General features: G+C 47.6%; 1 protein-coding gene and 1 non-coding gene across 4 annotated transcripts in view; one reads left to right on the forward strand and one right to left on the reverse strand.

Annotated features, from left to right (window-relative positions):
* The first annotated feature begins 704 nt into the window (after positions 1-704).
* Positions 705-23,699, forward strand: part of LOC118087368 (mitochondrial peptide methionine sulfoxide reductase) — a 50,391-nt gene continuing 27,396 nt past the window's right edge. Inside the window, exons 1-3 of one of the 3 annotated variants that reach the window (XM_035119942.2) lie at positions 705-853; positions 21,035-21,103; positions 21,721-21,840. In XM_035119942.2, coding sequence (XP_034975833.1) covers positions 781-853; positions 21,035-21,103; positions 21,721-21,840 — 262 coding nt within the window. In that variant the 5' untranslated portion in view covers positions 705-780. Of the gene's footprint in view, positions 854-11,841; positions 12,146-21,034; positions 21,104-21,720; positions 21,841-23,699 lie in introns of those variants that run through there. The other 2 variants (XM_035119944.2, XM_035119943.2) reach the window with 2 other exon arrangements.
* On the reverse strand, positions 9,016-9,088 carry TRNAQ-UUG (transfer RNA glutamine (anticodon UUG)). The gene has a single exon. It is a non-coding gene; the product is annotated as a tRNA-Gln (tRNA).

Genomic DNA, 23,699 nt, shown 5'->3' on the forward strand with positions numbered 1-23,699 from the left:
GCAACCATTTCCCCTTTCCATTTAAAAAGGTGATCGGGGATAGACACAATGCAAGAGAAAATCTACCTCCACCTGCCACCCAACTCCAGAAATGGAATGTTCTCTCCAGTGAGGCCTGCCTAACATCTTTTCAGCACCAGATTAATATCTTTCTTTTTTCCAAGGCATCTAGTGGATTGTGACAGTTTATCATGGCTCAGATTGTTTGACTGGTGCTACTGCTGTGATTCTGATGCTGTTGTTTGTTAGTATATTGTTAGTGTAGTGTAGGGTATTTCTTCTGCTATTTTCTGTAATGTTATTCTGTTTGTGAGCTGCCTATAGACTATTTTTGTAGTCTATAGTCTATTTTTGTTCCCCTACTGCTCCCAGAGTTAAACCAATTCGGAGAATGGAATCTCTGTGAGGGAGAACAGCAGCCTTAGCAAACTACACTTCCCAGGATTCCTTGGGGAGTGGGGAAGCCCTGACTTTTAAAGTGGTATGACACTGCATTAAATGTACAGTGCAGACGTGACCCGAATTAGTAAATATACCGGTACATGGTGTGTGTGTCTGTGTGTGAAAATTAGTGGGCTCCTGACGACGAAAGCACCGATTATGGGATGGAGGCAGGTAGATCTCCCAACAGCCCTCCCAGCCCCCCCCACTTACGTCACACTTCCCGTCCCTTGGCTCCGCCCACCTCTTGTCCCGTGCCTGAGACATTGAAAAGTGGAAGCTGGCTACTCACTCGCACGTGGGTAGCGGTGGGGCGCCCCGTTGTTGAACTCCGACGCCATGCCTGGTCCTGTACGGATGCCCTCTCCGGAAGAGGCTCTGCTAGGCAGATCTGAGGCAATCGTAGTGTCAGGTACGGGAAGAGGGAGACCCACGCGTGTCCCTGTATTTTCGTGGGATGGGTGCAGCCGAGGTGGGAGGGGGCTTAAGAAATACCCACCCACCATGATCAGTTATGCTTTCTGTCCTTTACCCGCCCAAATCTATCTCACAAGGCACAAGCTCCTCCCGGCAAAGGAAAAAGGGAACGCCAATTAAGGCAGGGAAGCTCCCCGTGGGGTTTGCTCCCGCGTAGACCTGCACAGGACCGGGCTGTTCGTGATCGTTGGCAGAGAAGAGCAAGGAGGAAGGCATCCAACACCGTGTAGCTCAAAAGGATCTTTAGATTCCAGGTCCTGAGTGCGGAGATTGCAGGAGGGATCCTGCGCGCACGCGCGCGCGCACTCCCGTGGCGCTCCGGAGGAAGTTTTGAGCCTCCGGGAGCGCTTGGAATGTGCGTTGTTTTGTGGTTTGCAAACTGGCTCTGACGCATGACGCTCCCGGGGCAGAAAAATCGGGAGTTGGGATTTGCACCCCAAAATAAGTTATGGGTGTGCAAGCTTCCCTTCGTTATCCAAGCTCCTCGCGTGTCTGTGTGGAATAAGGGGCTGGGTGCATGAGCTTAGCAAAGGGAGGGGCAGCTGCCCCACCCAATCAATAAAAATATATGACAAACGGAGGTTCTGCCCCTCCCCCACAACAAGAGTTCTGCCGCCCCCCCCCCCAACAAAAGGCCTGTGCCCCCTAACAAAAAGCTATGCCTGTGGCTGGGTGTTCAGAGTCTATGGTTCTTCCCAAATGGTGGATCTAGGGGAGAGTGTGGGGGACCCTCCTCCTTTTCCAGGAGGAGTTCCCAGTACTTTTAACAACCCAAAGGTTCCTGGGGTTCTTTAGGGGAAACCCAAGGCTATACACTACAGTGATGTGACCTCAGACTATGGCTGCAGAGCACCCAGGTCCAAATCCCCGTGTCCAGCCATGAAAAGCTCACTGGGTGACTTTGGGACAACTTACCTTACAGGGTTGTTGTGTTATTAACATGGAGAACCATGCATCCTGTGTTGACCTCTCTGGTGGAAGCGGGACAGCAATGTAAAGCAGTGTAATAAAGTGATTATTGACAGGAAAAGAGCAAAGGATGAAGTCCAAGGGAGACAGCATGCTTGACCTCATTTCTTCCTGAAGCTCACACAGTCTAAAGTTCTAGTTTGTGCATGCAGTAGATAAGATTGTAAAGCCTCCTTGTCTGTTCCATTTCTAATTAGCGCTAAGGAGCTGCCTGGTTAAATGTTTCCCCATTTGGTAAAGAAGGGATCGTACACATTCAAAACAGTATCAGGGAGAAGGCTAAGCTAGAACTCCTCACCCTGATTTCCAGTCTGGATCCCTCCCCCAGAGAAAAGTAATTCATCTCTGCCCCACCCCCCACTGCCATCTGAAGTGGTAGATTGCATCAAATGTTTATTACATGCTCTACGTGGGGCTACCTTTGAAGGTGACATGGAAACTACAACTAATGCAGAATGTGGCAGCTAGACTGGTGACTGGGAGCGGCCACCGAGACCACATAACACCGGTCTTGAAAGACCTACATTGGCTCCCAGTACGTTTCCGAGCACTATTCAAAGTGTTGGGGCTGACCTTTAATGCCCCAAACGGCTTTGGTCCTGTATACCTGAAGGAGCGTCTCCACCCCATATCGTTCAGCCTGGACACTGAGGTCCAGCGCTGAGGGACTTCTGGCGGTTCCCTCACTGCGAGAAGCGAAGTTACAGGGAACCAGACAGAGGGCCTTCTCAGTAGTGGCGCCCGCCCTGTGGAACGCCCTCCCATCAGATGTCAAGGAAATAAACAACTTTATAACATTTAGAAGACATCTGAAGGCAGCCCTGTTTAGGGAAGTTTTTACTGACTTGTGTTTTAATGTGTTTTTAATCTTTTGTTGGAAGCCACCCAGAGTGGCTGGGGAAACCCAGCCAGATGGGCGGGGTATAAGTAATTATTATTACAGTGGTACCTCGGGTTATAGACACCTCGGGTTACAGACACTTCAGGTTACAAACTCTGCTAACCTGGAAGTAGTACCTCGGGTTGAGAACTTTGCCCCAGGATGAGAACAGAAATCACGCAGCAGCGGCACAGCAGAAGCAGGAGGCCCCATTAGCAAAAGCGAACCTCAGGTTAAGAATGGTTTCAGGTTAAGAACGGACCTCCGGAACGAATTTAGATTGTAACCCGAGGTACCACTGTATTACTATTACTATTTTTAAAATCCCACCTTTTCCCCAAGGAACTGTAGATGGTGTATAGCAGGGATGTCCAACCAGTAGATCACGACCTACTGATAGATCCCTGGCTGGTACTGGTAGATCGTGGAATCCCTATCGTGTACAAAAAGTTACGGGGGGAAAGCCAAAAAACTGTGCAATCCTTCCCCCCAAAAGCTCAACAACTCTGGGCACTTCCCTCCTAAAAAGAACTCAACAACTCCGGGCAATCCACCCACCCCACGCATGCTCCTCCTCCCTCCAATGACAATTGGAGGGTTTTTTTTAATACTGGGAGTAGATCACAGTCTCTTGGGAGTTGGACATGCCTGGTGTATAGGACTGGGCAATACCTGGTTTTCAACATCGCGATATATCACCAGCTAAGCATCACAATATATCAATAGATCAGGATGTCAGAAATAAGGTTGGAGCTATGTAGAGGCATTGGCTGGCTTCACAGTTTCCCCTGCATTGTGATTTCTGCATAACACATACACACACTGTGATTCATGGTATATTGCTAGGTCAAAAATTATGAAACAGATATCAACATATAGACTTCATATGGACTGGTTTTGGACGAAATATTGCCCAGCCCTAATGGTGCACATGCCCCCTTCCCTTCTCATTTGCTCCTCATGGCAACACTGCAAGGTAGGTTAGGCTAAGAGATAGGATGGAAACTACCTCATGCAAAGTGCACATCTAGCTCATTGTTTACACTGGTGGTAGTAAACCTCTGGCCTCAGCTATGCTCACTGGACCTCCCTGTTTGGCCCATGAGGTCATTTTGGACAAGCCACGCCCACCTGCTACACACCTAGTGTTATGTGTGATGTCAGGGGCAGAGCTGGTAGAGCTTTGTAAGCCCAAATGATCCGCTGATTGTTGGGGATTTGAAGCGCTGCACAGGGCAGTATGCAAGCTCCGACCATCACCTGATAGTTGGGCTTAGGCCTGCACAGCTTAGGTGCACATCAGATGAGCGAAAACGGGTTGCTTGATGTTGCTCCGAAGTCAGGTGATTGGCAGGTGGGCAGCCTCGCAAGGGAGAGGGGAGATAAGGGTCTGGTCTGTCAGCTGAATCCAGTTCCTAACCCCTGGCCAAACCCTCTATACCAGGCATCCCCAAACTTCGGCCCTCCAGATGTTTTGGACTACAATTCCCATCATCCCTGACCACTGGCCCTGTTAGCTAGGGATCATGGGAGTTGTAGGCCCAAAACATCTAGAGGGCTGCAGTTTGGGGATGCCTGCTCTATACCAAGGATGGGGAACCTGTGGCCCTCTGGCTCCCACCAGCCCCAGTCAACATGAATGTTGGGGACAACGAAAGAGTCAAGCAACCTTTGAGGGACCAAAGGTTTCCTATCTCTGCTCTTCCTTGGCTGGTAGCTCTAAAACCTTAGAAGTCTTCCCTCGTCCTACTTAAGGGATCCTGGGGCAGTCTGCATACAAAGCATGTGATTTGCCACGCTTACTCTGAGATGGTGTAGCCACTGCACCACACTTCCTCTGTGCTTATAAGAGTTAGAACCAATTAGAAAGCAAAACTGGCCTTTCAGAGCTTGGCGCCCCAGTCTTCTCTTGTTTGTGCCTTTGTTTGGAATTTGGGTCTCTGCTTCCTTTTCGTTGAGGAAAGTGATGAAAAGAGAGTGGCTCCCCCCCCCTTTCTTTCCCACCCTGAAGGCTATCCTAAGAGCCCTGCTGGAGCCAGGCAAAGGTTTATCCAGCATTCTGTTTCTAGAGCGGGCAAACACTGGGTACTTGTGGGAAGCCCCCAGGCAGGACATGAATGTGAAAGCACTCTCCCACTGTTGTTCTCCAGCAACTGGTACTCGAGGGATATACCGCCTATGATATGTGATGAGCACCCACCGACACAGCCTTGTGGTCCATGAATTTGTCTAATCCTCTTTGGAAGCCTTCTAAGTTGGTGGACATCACTACATCTTGAGAGGGCAAATTCCATCATCGAACTACAGCGCTGTGCAAAAAAGTGCTTTCTTTTCTCTGTCCTGAATTTTCAGCTTCGTGGGATGGTCCTGAATTAGGAGAGGGGAGGGGGGAAACCACTCCCTTTCCACTTTCACCATATGCCTCGGCCATGCCCCTCTACATAACTAAACAAACATGCATTCACCCTTTTTCTAAGCTAAAAATCCCAAACCTTGTCACTCTTCCAATATGGTGAGCAGCACGGAGATTGAGGCACAACAGTGAACCCCCCCCCCCAATTCATGGTAATTTTTATCTGTATATTATTTTTGTATTCTAGATTATAATTCTATTAATTAAGTAAGGCAAGGGCCACAGCTCAGTGCTAGAGCACCTTCATCACTTGCAGAAGTCTCCAGGTTCAATCCCCAGCAGGACTGGGACTGCCCCCTGCGTGAAACCCTGGAGTGCTGGTGCCAGTCAGACATGGGCGTAGGCAGGGGGGGCAGGAGGGGGCAGCTGCCCCCCCTAGAAGCAAAAAAATAATGTATTTTACAGACCATAACCAGCACTTTTCCCCTCCAAAAACTGAAGTGGAAAGGGCTTTGCTTTAGCAAGAGCAGCTAAGTCTCCGCTTGCTGGGGGGGGGGGACACAGCAGTAACAAAAACACATCAAATAAATAAAGCAAAGTGGCTACCAGTAAAGGTAAAGGTAAAGGGACCCCTGACCATTAGGTCCAGTCGTGACCGACTCTGGGGTTGCGCGCTCATCTCGCATTATTGGCTGAGGGAGCCAGCGTATAGCTTCCAGGTCATGTGGCCAGCATGACAAAGCCGCTTCTGGCAAACCAGAGCAGCACATGGAAACGCCGTTTACCTTCCCGCTGTAGCGGTTCCTATTTATCTACTTGCATTTTGACGTGCTTTCGAAGTGGCTACCAGTAGTTAAGCAGTTAAGACAATGGAGCATATATCCCCAGGCAAGATTCGATAGCTGACCATTTCACCCTATTGTTCTTAAGTGGGAGTTGTTAATGAGCATTCAGGAGCATTAAGAGTTCTATTGGCGATTTAATGAGGGTGCAGACTCAGAGGATTCAATTTGACTAAGGTGGCTCTGCAAGGCTAAAAAGAAGTGAATAAGAAAGGGGGGAGGCTGTAGCTTTGACAGACACAGTGATGTTTATAAAAAGCATTGGTGTTCCAGTCTGCCCCTCCTCCTGCATCTGTATACTGTAAATCAGGGGTGGCCACCTCCCAAGAGACTCTGATCTACTCAGAGTTTAAAACTGGGGGTGATCTACCCCCTTTTGGGGGGTTCAGGTCAAAGCTGTTGAGTTTTTTTTTAAGGAAGGGAAGCCCTGTTTTTTGGGGTTTAGGTCAAACTTGTTGAGCTTCTTTTAGGAGGGAGGGAGGCCCATTTTTGTTTAGGGCTTCAGGTCATAGTTCAACCTTTTTGAGGGAGGAGGAAAATTTTGGGTGAGCTTTTTTTAGGGGTGCCAGTGACCTACCAGTGATCTACCACAGACATCCAGTGATCTACTGGTAGATCACAATCTACCTGTTGGACGTGCCTGCTGTAAATCAAGCAGAGAGAAAGCTGCTTACAAGGCTCCTGTACATGCAGAGTTCCAGCATCACAGCGTCACCCAGAGGCACCCACAAATATGAGTTATCCCTCTCTCTATTTCTTCCTTCCTTCCCTCCCTCTTCCATCCTTAATAAAATACGGGGGGGGGCAGATAAGCCCCACATAGAAAGCCCATCAACATGGGGGGATGACTCTTTCAAATACGGTATTTACCAGTAAATTGGGGGGGGGGCACCTAGGCCTCTAGGAGTTGGATGCTATGCCTAGGAGTAGGACAATTCAAGAAAGCAGAATGATGCATATGCTATGGTAATATATCAATAGAATCATAGAATTGTAGTCGGAAGGGACCACAAGGGTCATCTAGTCCAACCCCCTGAAATGCAGGATTTTTTTCCTAAGGTGGGGCTTGAACCATGGTTGAAATATTATGCTGATATGCAGCAATGCCTCGGAGCCGTCGTGGCTGCGGCCGTGTCTTGCCTCGCCCTCGCCCGCCACCCCCTCTCGCCTGCCCGACCCTCCCGTCCTCTCCAGCCAAGCAGGGTAGCCGCCAACGCTACCAGCCCCAGAAGCACAAGGTGGCCGCTGCTGCCACCGCCACGATGTCATCAGGCCCGCTGGCCCTTTAGCCCCGCCCACTTCGTGGCCCCTCCCCTTCCGTGCCTTGGCCCCGCCCCTGAACGACCATGGCTCCCCCCCCCTAGTTTTGATCCTGGGTACGCCCCTGCAGTCAGAGCAGACAATATGCAGCTAGATGGAACGGTGATCTGATTCTGTATGAGGCAGCTTCCAGCGCTCTTAATATTTTCATAGTGTTCATTAGCACCGTGACTGAGCAACATGCTCAAGAACTGTGTGTGAAAGTAATGCCATCATGAGCTGGACAGGGTGAGTTGGACATGTGCTCTCAGTAGAGGAAAAGCTCTGAGCTACATTCCTTCCGATCCTGAAGGTCCAACTGAGTTCTTCTTACAAGCAATAAAAGAAAATAATGGCTTGACCATCATTTGATGCACTTTGCATTTCAGATAAGCTTTATTGATCACCTGGATCATGGCGTGAGCATGTCTTATGCTCGCTCCATAACTTGTGTTATCTATTATTATTTGTGCTGGAATGAATGGGTGGATGGTTATATGCATTAGGGTGGGGGGAACTGCTTGCTGATTTCCCAGCTGCTCTTCCCAAGAGAGTGTCATCCTTGTTTACATTCTGAACATGTGCCAAGGGCCTGTGCTATGGAATGATACTGATTGGGGATGGGGTATACTGCACTCTCCATGGCAACAGATAAGTGTTGCTAGGAGACAGCGGAGGAATAAAAGGCTGGGAGGGATGCCCAGCAGCCTTCGTACCCCTCCTCCTCCTCCTCGTCTTCCACTCTCTCCCCAAAGTGTCTTTTGGAACAAGATTATTCCTGAAACGTGGCGACTGCAATTGCAACCATCCCATGGTAGCGCAAGGCGATGGAGGAGTTGGGAGCATTCTTCTTTTTTGCACATCTAACATGCAGTAATGTCAGTCGCCATTAACCCCTGTAGTCTTGCTTGGTACAAAGGCACTTGTATGACCTTCTGCCATGTCTGTAAGAAATGGCAGTGGTGGGGCATCTTGCTTAGGAACACAGGAAGCTACCTTCTGCTGAGTCCCATTGTCTACACAGGCTGGCAGTGACTTTCCAACATTTCAGGCCTAGAGTCTCTTCCATCACTACCCAAAGATGTTGGGGACTGAACTGGGCACCTTCTATAAGCTGAGCAGATGCACATTTAAAGCACTCCCTAAATTTTTTGTTGTTGAAAATTGTAGTTTATCCTTTACAGAGCTATAATTCCCAGCGCTCTTGAAGACTACAGTTCCTATGATTCTTTAAATGTATGTGTACGCAGCCTAAGTATTTGCATGGGAACTTCAGAAGCTGCCTAACCCTGAGTCAGACCATTGGTTCTTTTAGCTTAAAAGGTAAAGGGACCCCTGACCATTAGGTCCAGTCGTGACCGACTCTGGGGTTGCGCGCTCATCTCGCATTATTGGCCGAGGGAGCCGGCGTATAGCTTCCAGGTCATGTGGCCAGCATGACAAAGCCGCTTCTGGCAAACCAGAGCAGCACATGGAAACGCCGTTTACCTTCCCGCTGTAGCGGTTCCTATTTATCTACTTGCATTTTGACGTGCTTTCGAACTGCTAGGTTGGTAGGAGCTGGGACCGAGGAACGGGAGCTCACCCCATCGCAGGGATTCGAACCGCCGACCTTCTGATCAGCAAGCCCTAGGCTCAGTGGTTTAACCACAGCGCCACCTGGGTCCCCCTCTTTTAGCTTAGTAATGTCTAAATTGACTGGTAGTAGCTCTCGAGGGTTTCAGGCAGGGAATTTCTCCCAGTCCTACAGTACATGGAGCAGGCAGGGTTTGAACCTGGGACCTTCTGCATGCAAAATCAGATGCTCTGCCACTGAGCCACAGCCCCTTTGTTTTAGATTATGAATGCAATGCAGAAGAAGATGCTGGGTGTTGCTGTAGTTCCGTTGATCATAAGATGTACCCTACTGAATTGGAATGAAGGTCCACCCAGCCCACCGTGGCAAGTTAGATTATTCTGTGCTTTGCAATGGAGAAGATTCCCAGCTTTAGTTCCTGGCATCTATAGATAGGGCTGGAAAAGACCTTCAGTCTGGACCGCTGATCACTCACAGTGTGGCTTTGCCTCACCCTGGACTGCCCAAGTCAAAAGGGGAAGGTGGAAGATGAGGGTCTGCAGAGTGGATGTTTACCGAGCGCAAGGGTGAAAACAAGAGCCTTGCAGAGGATGTTTGTATTGCCAGATTCAAAACTATGGAGACTGATGGAAGGGGATGCTGGTGAAGGCACAACAAAGCAGGCTCGGGAAGGGTTGTAGCTCAGTGGCAAAGCATGTACCTTGCCTTCTGAAGCTTCCATCCTGGCTCAGCACTTAGTGGAAGCCTAGGCATGTTCACAAAGAAGTAGGACCCAGGGTGGTCACCGAGACTTGTTCCGGGTAAATGTGCCTATGATTGCAACCGCCAGTTTTTTGTTGCAGCTGACTAACACAGTCAACTCTCTGGAACTCATAATCTTGAAACAGCACCAGTGCTCTTTCTACTCAGATGGCCAGTTTGCCACCTTGACAGTGCAAGAAGATCTTGGATCGTGTCTCAGCTGAACTGGTTGCAAATCAACTTTGCTCCTCAGTCAGGTTTTTTCCCTTGCAAACAGACCAGTGTTTGTTTTTTTTTTAAAAAAAACCAATAACAACTTCTCCCTATTCTGGTTACTTCCCTGTTTCTTAAAAAACCAAACCAAACTGCTACTTTACTCTCAAGCAAGTCACAGAGTGTTTTGTTTCATATGCTTATCTGTACTCCTAGACTTCGGAACTCCCTCCCTAGAGAAGCTAGACTGGCTCCATCCTTGCTGTTCTTCTGACGGCAGCTGAAGACTTTTTTGTTTCCACAGGCTTTGAGGAACTGACTGCTTTTAATGACAGGGCTGGTGCTGTAGTGTTCATTGTAATCATCCATATGGTTTTAGATCCTAGGTATTCAGCAGGTGCCCTCTGTGCCAACTTTTAAATGCCTTCCTTCTCTATTCCGTCAGGCCTATGCAGGCAGTTATACATCTCCCACAATACAGTACAGTATTGTTTGTTTGTTTTTTATTTCTTTTTGCTTTTAACTTAAAAAAAACTTTTATGATATTGTTTGGCTTTAAGTTTTTGCATTGTTGCAAACCGCTTTGATATCCCCCCCCCCGATACAGCGGTATATAAATAAATAAATAAATAAGGCTTTAATTCTACCAATGTTTAATTTTTTTAAATAAAAATGATGATTGTTTTTTCCTGTGTTTTGAGTTGTTCTTATTTTTACCTGTAAGCTGCCTCAGGTCCCATCAGGGGGAAAAGGCGGGGTATAAAAACACACACACGAATAAACAAATACTTTATATTTCCTTCTGTTCTCCTGGGGTTCAAAACTTTGCAGCCATGCCAAGCAAAACAGTGTTACTAGTCTGGGAGAGATTCATATCAGGTACTTAGAGCAAGCAAGGTATGAATTTGTTATTGAAGTAGCCCCGGTCAGCATAGCCACCAGGGATCAGGAACGATGGGAGTTGTATTCCACCTGGAGGGCCGCAGGTTCCCGACCTCTGCCTTAGGAAGAACTATTAGCAGCTTGGTATTTCGGCTCCTTGCCTAATCCTGATCTCTTCTTCGGTGTGTGTTGTCTGGACACACAAAACATGCGTGCGCGTCCTGCCGCAGGACTGGCATGTTTAATGTAAATTTGCTCATTGTCTCCCCTTCTCTTCCTGCCTTTACCGAGTTGTTCTTTCTCTCTCCTCCCTTTCTCTCGCTTTCTCTTGGTCCCATGATGCTTTGCACCTCAGCAAGCCGATGCCATATAAAAAGAGTGGCTGTTTTCCTGCCCGTTCTTCTGGTGGCAGAGGGGGGAAGCAACCCTGGCACCGTTTGGAGGTGAAAGTTGCCAGGCTTCCGACAAGGTCCTCCTTGTCTTGTATTCTCTGGCTTTCTTTATACCCCCACCCCCACCCCTTTCCCTGACACCCAGAACCTCTTGTGGATAGAGGGCATGAGGCGGGCACCCAGAGGAGTCCAGGGCGGGTACTGGCCTGAAGGAATTGGGGGACCATGCACCAGAAGGAGGTAAGCTTCTTTGCTTCTGCTGTAATCTTTTCTTTATCTCTGTGGGTGTTTTTAAATAAATAAACTAGTTGCTATGAATGTTTGGATCTGTCTACTTTTTTTTTTTGGCCAGCTTTCTGGGTTCCGCCAGGCAGACGTAGAGCGAAAAGGGGGGGGGAGGAGGGTGGCATAGAACCATTACAGTTGGGAAGAAGGTTGGCAGGGAAGCCGTGAGACAGAGGGAGAGAGAGAATAAAGCTGGCACGGGCTGGAGGTCTGCCAAGGAAGCTTGGCAGAGATGCCATGGAAGACTGGGACAGCCTGGACGCGGCGATGTTGTATGGATGGGAGGTGAGGAAGAAATGGTGAAACGCGGAAAGGCGGAGAATAGGAATTGCAGACTACTGAATTGGACGTTTTCTTGTGTCTACATTTTTATTTTGGAGGGGGGATCCATTTCATATTTGATATTTCTCTCGTGGAGGTTGTTGGATGGCTCGTTCCGTTTTGTAATATATTTTCAGGCGGTGGGGGGGGGGAATGTGGCAGTTCCTATGCTGATTGAATTGAATCTGGGCCAAGGAAATTATGTAGCCTGCTTGTTCTCGCTCGGAAAAGGGAGTGAGAGTGAGAGAGAAAAGCAGAGAGACAAGGGAGGAGTTGGCTGGGAGCTGCCGAGCTGCCTGGCCACTTTGGCAGCCAAAACACCGAGCCGATCCAAGCGGGCCTCCGTGCCTTTTGACTCTTCCTTGGGTTATCTGCTATCTCCCCTTTTGTGGCTCCCCTGCATGGCCCCGGCTTGTTCACGTTGGGCTCCTGAATGGGCAGCGTCCGGAGTCTTTGGCAGGTAGCTCGGGACAGGTAGGAAAATCGAGGACCAACTCACCCATGCTGGGTCGCTAGCATTTCTTTTTGTTCTGCATGCCAGATGGTTGGGTATATGATTGTGGGCTGGGCTGGCTGAGTCCTAGGAACATATGATGCTGCCTTGTACAGAGTCAGAATCTTGGTCCCTTCTAGCTCTATATTGCTTACACTGACAGGCAGCACCACTCTCCAGTGTTTCAGATGGAGTTCTTCCCAGCCCTACTTGGAGATGCCAGGGATCGAACCGGGGACCTTCAGCTTGCAAAGCAGGTTTTCCACAACCCTTCCCAAGCCTGCTTTGTTATTTCTTGACTGGCATCCATTATTCTCCTGATTTCTGTACAGTATTTGGCAATGCATTATCCTCTCCATGGCCCTTTTCCTGGGCAAATTCCACCTTGCAGACCCCTAATTTCCCATATGTTTTGTGCACTCTGAGGTTTAGGGACAGTTGAGGCAGAGCCGCAGACATGGCTGCATCTTTTCGGGTTTTGGATTGCCCATGCAATGCACTGCAAAGCGTATCAGGTGGGTGTGGTCCAGAAAGCCAGAGATAAAACGGGGAAATAGCTCTCTGCTAGAGGGCGGCTTGGGTTGGCTGGAATGATCCCAATGCAGACATGTGTTAAGGAGAATGTTAGAAAGAGAAGAGAACCACAGTCCTTCCCTCAGCTCTTCTTTACATGTCAACACAGTGCTGATTTATTATATATAGCTGCCACCTGGCTTGTATGCTATATCCTGAGGTACAAAGAGGCTGGGACGCTTTGAAATGCTAATTTCTCTTTTACCAAGTAAGGATTTAAGGAAGCTGGGCAGGCTATCTCTTTGGATGCTCGTTCCCTTTCTGTGACAACGCTGATTTCCTGGTGCCTTTCTTGCCTCTGGAAAATCATGCTTCCTAGTTGTCTCTTTAAAATTTCTCCTTTTCAATGAATTCCCGCATGCTGGAGGCCTCGTTTTTTGAGGTTTCAGCCTGCTTGGAAAATTAAATGGGAAGGTAAGGGAGCAAATTCATGTGAACTCTTTAATATTCACGAATGTAACTGCACACGCATTAACTCAAGGCATGGATGGCGAACCAGCTATCTATATGACGATGGACTTCAGCTCTGATCAGCTCCAGCCCCTGTGGCCAAGGGGTCAGGGATAATGGGCTCTGGAGTCCAGCAACATCTGGAGGGCCACAGATTCCATACCTCTGAATGAAGGCATCATAATCCCGCCTTGTACAGCGGACCATTCCACACTCTGCAGCTGGCAAGTTTCCTTTTGAAGTGGGGACGTGCTATGGCTTTGCAATGTACACGTAGCCAAAAGGGAGTGCAGACAGTTCCTTTGTGGTGGTTGTTTTTAAAAAAATGGTATGACTGGACCAGGATGTGGCTAAATTGAAACTCTTAGCTGTCCAAACACACAATGGCAAGGCAGCAATTTTCCTACAGAGGCACACAGTGAATTCTTGTATTGCCCCTCGTTTTGGTACTCGGTTCATTTTGTTTGTTCGTTTCAGCCATTTTTTTCCATGGTTCATGCATAGAAACCACATATTTCCTTGCTTGCATTTCTTTTTGCCATTTCTTTCTTGTGCCTTTGTTTGTTTAACCCCTGCCTGCAGTGGCAGCAGCTAGGCTGATCAGGGAGACAGGAGGGCGCCTGCTTCCTGCAGCCACCACTGTATTTACCCAGAATCCCCTGTGCTATGACATTGGCACAGGGAGGGGGTATTGTGGCAGGTGGCATGGGGGGGAAAGACCACTTTTGATCGACGGGGGGGGGAGACCACTTTATTTACCTACAGTGCCTGGAATGGCACAGTTGATGAGAAGCCTCCCCCTTTGCCGCTGGAGCAGGTGAGCTCTCCTACCTCCAACCGACATGAATGAGTGTAATGAAAAGAGTATCCATTTCTTCCCCAATGTATTTGCTTCGGAACGAATGAAAGATTGAAGCAGATGATCCCTATTCATTGATTTCAAATATGCTTCACCCTCCCCCCCCAGGTTTTCTTTTCATATCCCAGTACATTCAGTTCCATTCTGATATTAAATATACTTTAGAAATTAATAAAGTTTTTAAGCACAGTTTGCTGACACACTGCTTCAGATGCCACTGCAGGTCAGTCTTAACATTGTGTGGTCTTTTCTATAATACATAGTATTTGTTATTAGAATGGTTCTTTGGGAATTTGGGAGGGAAATACTATTTTATTTGTTACAGTTGGCCTACTCTTATTTTATTATTTTTATTATTCCTCCAAGGAGCTCATTGTGGCATGCATAGTTCTCCTCCTCTCATTAAGCCCCACAACAGCCCTGTGAGGTAGGTTGGACTAGGAGATAGTGACTGGCTCAAGTTGACCCAGTGAGCTTCCTGGCTGAGGGCGGATTTGAACCCTGACCTCCCAGGTCCTAGTCTGCCACTCTTAACTGTTATACCACACTGTATCTCTTAATATTTTAATATATAAGCCAGCTTGGATGAATTTTTATTAGAAAAGGAAGCATGCAGGTTTTTAGTTAAGTAGTTCATTTAAATATTAGCTTTCCTCCAGGGACATTAAAGCAGCCACTGTGACCCACTGTGAGATAGGTTAATGATTGGCCTCAATTTCACCCAGTGACCTTCATGGCTGAGTCAAAAAAGCTCAGAATGTGCTGTTGGGCAAAAGGTTCTTAACTTCTTGAGAATCGTGTGTTGTGTGTGTGGGACTAGAAAAGAGTCCCATTTCTAGTGTTCTTCAGCTGTGAAGATTTGCAAAGCTTGGGGGGTGGGCTTCAGTCTCCTCCCGTAGGTCTCAAATAACTTGGGTGTATGAATTCCATGGACTGCTAATTTCATCCAATACAGTGGTACCTCGGATTAAGGACGCAATTGGTTCCGGGGAGCCGTTCGCTCCTTGAACAGTACTTAAATGGAGCGCCTCTTCCGCGCGTGCACGAAGCGCCGATAGAGCACTTCTGTGCATGTGCGCGCCGTGGAACCCAGAAGTAAACACTTCCGGGGCCGCGGAGTACTTAAACCGAAAGTACTCAAACCGCAGTGGACATAAACCGAGGTATGACTGTAGTTGTTTAAAAGTAATGATGTAAGAAGACAGAGTTTTCCGTTCTGTCCTATATTCATCACATGCAGTCCTGTTCCTTTTCCATTTGATCTTCCACCAAAACCTGTGTTGTTCGTCTCACGGTCTGGTGTGGCAACATCATAATTAATTACAGAAATCACACTGCCATTACGTTATTCCACTCTGTTTTAGTGCAAAGGGTTGGGGGGACGTGATCAGTTATGTATCGTTTGTAGACTGAAAGCAACAACAACTGCAACAACAGCGAATGCCAATCACATTCGCCGGATTGATTGCTGTTCTGTAGATGGGGCAGATGAAGAAATGCTGGCAAGTTCCCTTCCCATTTCCCATTTTTTGGGGGATCCCCCAATCTCCCTCTATAAAAAATAAAAGGAAAACATTGGAATGCATGTTTATTTACTGAACAATTATGACTGATCTGTACAATGCAGGTTATGAGACTGCAGAGCTGTGTTCCGGTTTGGGTTGACTAATCAGCTCTTGGCCTCTTACATGCCTGCTGCCAAACATTGTTGATCTTTGCTTTCTTTTTGTGTATCCTCCCCCCCTCCACCTTTACATTCTGCTCCTGCTGCTTGGGTATCCTCTAGTCTAGAGAAAGATTTCCTGCTTCTCCCTATGCAAGTAGCCATTGTGCCCCTTGGCACTGCCCCTTCTCCGCTGATCCATATAATAACCAATGGCGCTTGAGGTCAGAGGAAGAAACGGGGATGCCCTAACTCACAGGGTTGAGTTATGTGCGGCCGCCCACATTGAGAACGTCCAGGCTAATCTTCCAGGAAGGTTTGCGGACTCCCCCTCCCTCCCGCTTCACCTCGGGAGGCCCCGGCAAGCAGCACTAAAGCCAAAGCAGGTCTCGGCTGATCTGTCCCAGGCCGTCTATAAACATAGCCTGCTTCCATCTGTTGAGGTTGGAAGCTGCACATGAAGCAAGCCTTCCTGCCGATTGATCACATGCTGTTGGGTAGAGTATTAAAATAGAGATCTGCAGCAGAAGGAGGGACGGGGGCTGGGGCAGAGTGCAGGTGAGAGAAATCAGTCCTGGGCTTTTGTAGCCTTAATCTATGATAGAGGGAGTGTATAACTTTTGTGTGCATTCCCTAGAGGTACTGATGTGCCTGAATCCTGTGGATTCAGATTAGCAGGAGGCCTAGTTTCTTGGGTTGTGCGGCTGCATGGCACTGTTCTGAAAGCATTGTTCCCCAGTGGGTCAGTATTCCTGGTTGTTAACCAGAATGTTGGTGGTTCAAGCCCACCTAGGGAGACCTATGGGCAGGATTCCTGCATTGCAGGGGATTTGGACTACCGTAGTTGGTCCTTAGTTCCAACTCTCTTATTCTACGATTCTATGGTTCTATTCCATGAGCGGTCTGACCCCAGGCTCTTGGCATTGAGACCTGCACCCTCGTTCAACTTGCTGCCAGTCCCCATCCTGCTAACAACTTCCTTTTAAGGAATGTTTGGGGCTTTTTGGTTTAGAGCAGTGGTTCCCAAAGTGGGTGCTACCACCCTCGGGTGGTGGTGGTGGAGTTGCCTGGGGGGAGCACTAAGAGACAAGTGCGTGGCAGGGGGGAGGGGGAAATGTAAAAGTCTTTCAGACTTGGAAAGGGTGGCATCACGGGGTCAGGTCCACCCATTTTGTTGAATAGTCTTGATTTGATTTTGAATAAACCTGCAATAAATTGCTACTGTTTTGACTCCTGGGACCATAAAGAAGGCTGTTCACCAAAGAATTGATGCTTTTGAATTATGGTGCTGGAGGAGACTCTTGAGAGTCCCATGGACTGCAAGAAGATCAAACCTATCCATTCTGAAGGAAATCAGCCCTGAGTGCTCACTGGAAGGACAGATCGTGAAGCTGAGGCTCCAATACTTTGGCCACCTCATGAGAAGAGAAGACTCCCTGGAAAAGACCCTGATGTTGGGAAAGATTGAGGGCACTAGGAGAAGGGGACGACAGAGGACGAGATGGTTGGACAGTGTTCTCGAAGCTACGAACATGAGTTTGACCAAGCTGTGGGAGGCAGTGGAAGACAGGAATTGCCTGGCGTGCTATGGTCCATGGGGTCACGAAGAGTCGGACACGACTAAACAACAACAAAAGGGGTACCAGGGATGAGTTGATGAAACCAAGGGGGCGGAAAGAGTTTGAGATCCAGTGGATTAGAGAAAAGGCATGTGAAGAGAGGAAATGATACAGGTTTATTAAGCGATGTAGTGTGGAGAAAGTTCATCTGGAGAGGTTGTTCTCCTTTTCTCATTACACATGTAATCCTCGTTTTGTGTAGAAGTTCCATCCTGGAGCCCTGCATGCACTGGCAGAGTGCACATAAGTCTGCTTTGCCCCTTTACATAACGTTTTCGTGATGTTTTGGGGCTACTTCAGGGTTCGCTGCTGTGTGCATGATCGCTCGTCATTCAGATGCCCCTAAACTGGGAGTTGCCTGGACTAGAACTTGGTAACATCCAGTGAAACCAACCGTTGGAAAATTCAGATTATTTAAAGAAATACTGTAGCGAGCAGGATTTGAACTATGAGCAACAGAAGGAATCTGAGATTGTCGTATTGTTGTTACGGTATAAGAGAGAGAAGATAGGGTGCAGCAAGGGGGAGAACCCAATGGAAAACGGGGTGAGAAGTCGACAAAACAAAAGAAAAAAATTATTACGTATTGGACATTTTTGTGCACGTAGTTAGAACTATGGAATTTTTTCGCCAAGAGGTGACAGCCCCCAACTTTTGAAAGCTGATTAGACAAATTCATGAAGGATAAGGCCACCAATGGCTATTAGCCATGACGGCTGTGTTTCACATCCCACATCAGAGGCATTGTACCTCTGAATTGCATCGGGAGAGTTTTAGTTTAGTTTTCTGCATTGCAGGAAGTTGAACTAGGGGTCCCTTCCACCTCCAGTTCTATGATTCTATAAGAAGAGCTCTGCTGGATCTGGCCAAAGGCCAGCCATATACTTTTGGGGGGAGCACAGCAGCAGGGCAAGGGGGGGCAATGCTCCTTTTATGCTGTTATTCCCCAGGGACTGGTATCCAAAGGAATGCTAGGCTGCCTCTGATCCTAGAGGTATTATATAGCCATTGGCAACCTTGTCCTCCCTTAATTTGTCTAATCCCTTTTAAAGTCCCGCTGAGAGTAAGTTGTTGTAAGCCCTTCGATTAGTGGCACCGATCGCTTCTGGGTTCTGTGGAGCGGGGCTGCTTGCCATTTTCTATGGGCTCTCAAGTCACAGGGTGCCCATGGGTCTCCCAATGCTGTGGCACCCTTCCAACACCCCGAGTTTCCATCTGGACTCTTGGCTAAGAGAGCAGAGCAAAAGAAGGCTTCGGCTGCACAGTCACCAGGTTGTCCCTCCATCCAAGGATATAGCCCCAGATACAGTGGTACCTCAGTTTAAGTACACAATTGGTTCCGGAAGTCTGTACTTAACCTGAAGCGTACTTAACCTGAAGTGAACTTTCCCATTGAAAGTAATGGAAAGTGGATTAATCCGTTCCAGACGGGTCCACGGAGTACTTAAAGTACTCAAACCGAAGCGTACTTAAACCGAGGTGTGACTGTATAGGGATGGGTGGGAGGAGAAATTTGATTCAGTTTGCATTTAAAGTCAGACCTACCGCCTTTGCATTTTTCCAAAATAAGGTGTGAACCGAAGCACATGGGGATCCTTCAAAATTCGTGCTTCTCCTAGTTTTGCCATGCAGTTCTCCAGCATAGACTAAGTGTGCATATAAATTCATGTACAAGTGAAAGTAACATACAAAATATTGGAGAAAGCTCTTTTTTGTGTGTGTGTGTGTGTGTGTGTGTGTGTGTGTGTGTGTGTGTGTATTTGGAGAAATTGCAAGAAATGCAAATGAATTGCAGTGAGGCCATTATTCATATTTTAGCCTTTCACAAACTGAAATGGAAAAATGTTGGAAAACTGAATTTACGGCTGGAAAAACAAGGAACTGAAATTGATCTATTTGCTCATCCCAGAAACCTCTGCAGTGATTCCTTGGGCAGTGGGTGTGGGTGTGTGAGTTCCCATTGCCCCGGGAGAGATGCCTGGAGGAGGAAGAGGAGATTGACTCTGGCACCCTTCTTTCTCCTGCTGCTAATGGGAGATGGACTCAGCATCTTGGGACAGCAGTGAGCCCTCTGCTGGCCTCTCAGCCTTAGAAAGCACCTAACTGTGCCAGTTGTTGATGACGGCTGTGTTATAGTACTTAACAATTTCCTTGGCATCCTATCAACCCAATACCAAATTGTTGTAATAGTGTGTGTGTGTGTGTGTGTGTGTGTGTCTGTGTCTGTGTCTGTGTCTGTGTCTGTGTCTTTTCTGGTGGGGAAAAATGCTATTTGGTTGGAATAGGGGGGGAAATGGGCAGGCAAAAAGTTGCAGTTTGTTAAGGGTGCTTAGATGGTCTCTTGCAGAGCTACAATTCCCAGCATCCTTAACAGTTCCCAGGATTATTCTTTTTGGGGGGGAGGGGAGGAATGGGGAGCCATGACTGTTTAAGTGTTATTAGATTGCTTTAAACATTATGGTCTGGAGGTGACTTCCCCCAAAGAATTCTCTCCTGTTTCTTAAAGGTGCTGAGAGTTGTTTGGAGGTCCCTATTCCCTTCATAGAGCTACAGTTCTCAGAGTTCCCTGTGAAAAGAAAGGAACGATGGTTAAACTTTTCTGGGAATTGTAGCTCTGGGGGGGGGGGGAGAAAAGGGGCCTCCTAGCTCGTCTCAGCCCCGTAACAAAGCTCAGCTTCCAGAATTCTTTGGGAAGAGCTTGTGGCTATTTAAAGAGGCTCCCCCACTTTCCAGTGTTCTGACAGACATTTAATAAATATAAATTTCAAAAATTGAAAAGGGTACTGGGGAGATTGCAAGCACTCGATGTAAAGGAAATCTTGCTGATCTGTGAAAAAAAGAAAAATGACAATAGTAAGAGATACATCCATGAAGGATAAGGCTCCGCTGTTGGTGAGCCTTTGGCCTGGCCCAGCAGTCTCTTTTTATGTTCTTCAGTACATCCTGCATGGCAGACCTTGAACTGGCAAAGCGGGTTGGAATAGATGACCCTCAAGATCCCTTCCAAACATATGATTCTATGACAGTAGGTGTATACTACAAGGATAGCTAAGGTGATACCTTCCAGATGTTGTCAGAATTCCGATCAACACTGACCATGGTCCATGCTGTCTGGGACTGTTGTGAGCTGGAGAAGCAGAAAATTAAATAAATACTTATACCCCGCCCATCTGGCTGGGCCTCCCCAGCCACTCTGAGCGGCTCCCAACAGAATATTAAAAACATGATAAAACATCAAACAATAAAACTTCCCTAATCAGGACTGCCTTCAGGTGTCTTCTAAAAGTCAGATAGTTGTTTATTTCCTTAGCATCTGATGGGAGGGTGTTCCACAGGGCGGGAGTCACTACCGAGAAGGCCCTCTGCCTGGTTCCCTGTAACCTCGCAGTGAGAGAACAGCCAGAAGGCCCTCAGAGCTGGACCTCAGTATCTGGGCTGAACGATGTGGGTGGAGATGCTCCTTCAGGTATACTGGGCCAAGGCCATTTAGGGCTTTAAAGGTCAGCACCATTTGCTACCCCTGTGTATAGGATTGCAGCGTGCCATGTCAGTAGTGTAAGCCCCATTGCACTGTTTTCTGATTCTTGTTATGCCCCAGCAGGGGTTACGATCATACGTTCAAGTGGCTAGTTAGGAAATGTCCTATTTGAGCTTCTGGAGACTTAGCGAGGAGATTTTCACATCTCTTTCTCTTTCCCCCCACCAGCCAGCCACGCCGTCAACAAAAATCCAATGTACCCGCCATTCCCGGAAGGAATGCAGATGGCAATATTTGGTACGTGACTGGCTCTTGTTTCATGGCCAGGTTTGAGTACAATTTCTCTCCGCCCCCATTGGGTTTCAGTACTGGCTGTCCTCGAATCTTGCCCAGAACAGAAAGTAATGAAATGAATCCAGAAATCATTTGGCCCACCAATGGACAGCCATGATTTCCCTGCAAAGAGAACTGTAGCTTACCCTCGCAGTTGCAGTTCTTCACACCCATAATCAGTGATACTTGCCCCAGTTTCTTTGGGGGAAAGCCATGACTGTTCAAAGGGGCATAAGAGTGCTTTAAATTTATTGTGTAGGTGTGACCTGAGACAGCCATGGTGTGTTTTCTGAATGGATGAACCATGCTCGCTGGCCCTGCTCCTAGGTGTTGGCGCTAGTTTGAAAGGAGCCTTATGTGGATTGACATTGAATTTTCAGTGGTTGGGGTGGAGCCAAGAGACATGGTCCCACCCCATTCTGCATATTCAGTGAACATGTGGCCTGGGGCAGGGAAACATCACCACAACGCTGTGATCACCCTTCATGGCAGTGATAATACACCGAAACGATTCAAAATCCAAGAATTCTTTCTGTAGCCTATTCATAACGGTTTTTTCTCCTACCTCTTTTTCTACCCAGGCATGGGGTGTTTCTGGGGAGCGGAGAGAATGTTCTGGAAGCTGTCGGGCGTCTTCTCCACCCAGGTGGGCTTCTCAGGAGGGTTTACCCCCAATCCTACCTACAAGGAAGTCCGCAGTGGTGAGTGATTGCTCTCTCCACCTCTTTTAGTCCTTGTGGAAGGTTTTGGTTATGATCTCCTTGCCTAGTTAACCTGTGAGGTAACATCCCAACATGCAGTTGTAATCGAAATCATTCAACCCCCGTTGCAAACCAGGTTTATTATCAAAATTTACAGGCTTCCATCTGTTTGCAATGAGCAAGTCAAACAAAAGCAATTGAAATGAGTAGACCAGGTCTGAGACTCTAAAGCAGAGGACTTTAATCTTGTGGCCTGTCAGACATTGTTGGACTGCAGCTCCCATAATACCCAGCCAGCATGGATGATGGGAGTTATTGTCCAGAAATAGCTGCAGGGCCACAGGTTCCCCACTGCCAGGCAAGCCTTTCTGGGGAAGGCATTGTGTAAGCAAGATGCCAACAAAAAGGCTGTTTGCCTAGCAGCCACGCACCTCTCATTCCATTGGGCAGGGTATCTAAGGAAGATAAAATTAGCATATGTTTGCCTGTTTGACGTACTTAATTCTGGTTCCGGAGCCTACGAGAAGTGGCGGGCTGCCTTTCCTTGGAGGTTTTTAAGCAGAGATTGGATGGCCATCTCTCATGTATGATCTAGTTGATATTCCTGCATTGGCTTAGGTGACCCTCAAGGTCCCTTCCCAACCCTACAATTCCGTGATAATTTGGTACCCAGAAGACTGGAGCCCCATCTCCTGCCTATTGGAAAACCAGTCGCCTGGGACCCTTCTGCATTCCAGAGGTCAACCAGGCAAGAATACCAATCTGCTAAGAACAGGCATAGGGCTCAAAGGTAGAGGTGGGGCCCTCTAGAGTTGTTGGGACTCTCAACTTCCATCAGCTCTAAGGTAGCACTGCCAATGGCCAGGGTTGATGGGAGCTGTAGTTCAATAACATCTGGAAGGCCATGTTTTGCCCCACTGCTCTAAGAAAGAGGTAGCCCTCTGGACATTCTTGGATGACAACTTCTGTCATTCCTGGCCGTTGGTCCTGATGGGAAGCTAGGAACGTCGGGAGTGCACCTCATTGGCTAGCCCTGCTGGAAAGAAGAAGCTGTTGAGGTGCCCCTCTTCCGAAACATTAGCATCAACTCACATGTTTGGCTTGGTAAAGGGAGTTCCCCTTGGCCTTATTTGGGCCTCCCCATCAGAATCTGGAGCAGCTGCGGAAGGGTGTGAGGGGCCCCCGTTGTTAATGAGAGACAGCACTACCCTTTTAGTAATATCAGTTCAGGATGTGGCTGTCCCATTTCCCCCTCTGCACGCCAATGCATTTATTGGCGAAGTTAATCCCCCTCCCCCCCCCGCCTCCCACAACATCCCCAACCTGGATCAATCAGAACAGACGGTTTTGCAGCTTATCTGTGAAAACATTTTGAGTGCTGGTACAGGGGATTATCTGTCTGCAAGAAATATTATCCACGTCTGTTGTCTACATTCTGGGTATTAACACAATGCAGCTGGGAAAAGGAGGGGCTTTTAATTATTTTATTTATGGGAAAGTATTTCTAGGCTGCCATATTATAAACTAGGATAAAAACACGGTTTAAAACAATACAAATAACCATTAAAGGGCCTGGCTAATTAAATGGATGCAAAGCCCCATTGACATAATAATAATAAATAATAATTTTACTAATTTATACCCTGCCCATCTGGCTGGGTTTACCCAGCAAAATATAAAAAATAATAATATGTCAGACATTAAAAACTTCAGATGTTTTCTAAAAGTTGTGTAATTCTTCTATCTCCTTTTTTTTATAAAAAAAAATACTTTTAAAAAATGCCTGAAAGTCCAGAGGGAATATAGGTGCTGAGTCTCTGCTAATGTTGTGTCCCACAGCATAAGATGTACACTAAATG

Source organism: Zootoca vivipara, chromosome 6, assembly GCF_963506605.1.
Source record: "Zootoca vivipara chromosome 6, rZooViv1.1, whole genome shotgun sequence".
Lineage (NCBI taxonomy): Eukaryota > Metazoa > Chordata > Lepidosauria > Squamata > Lacertidae > Zootoca > Zootoca vivipara.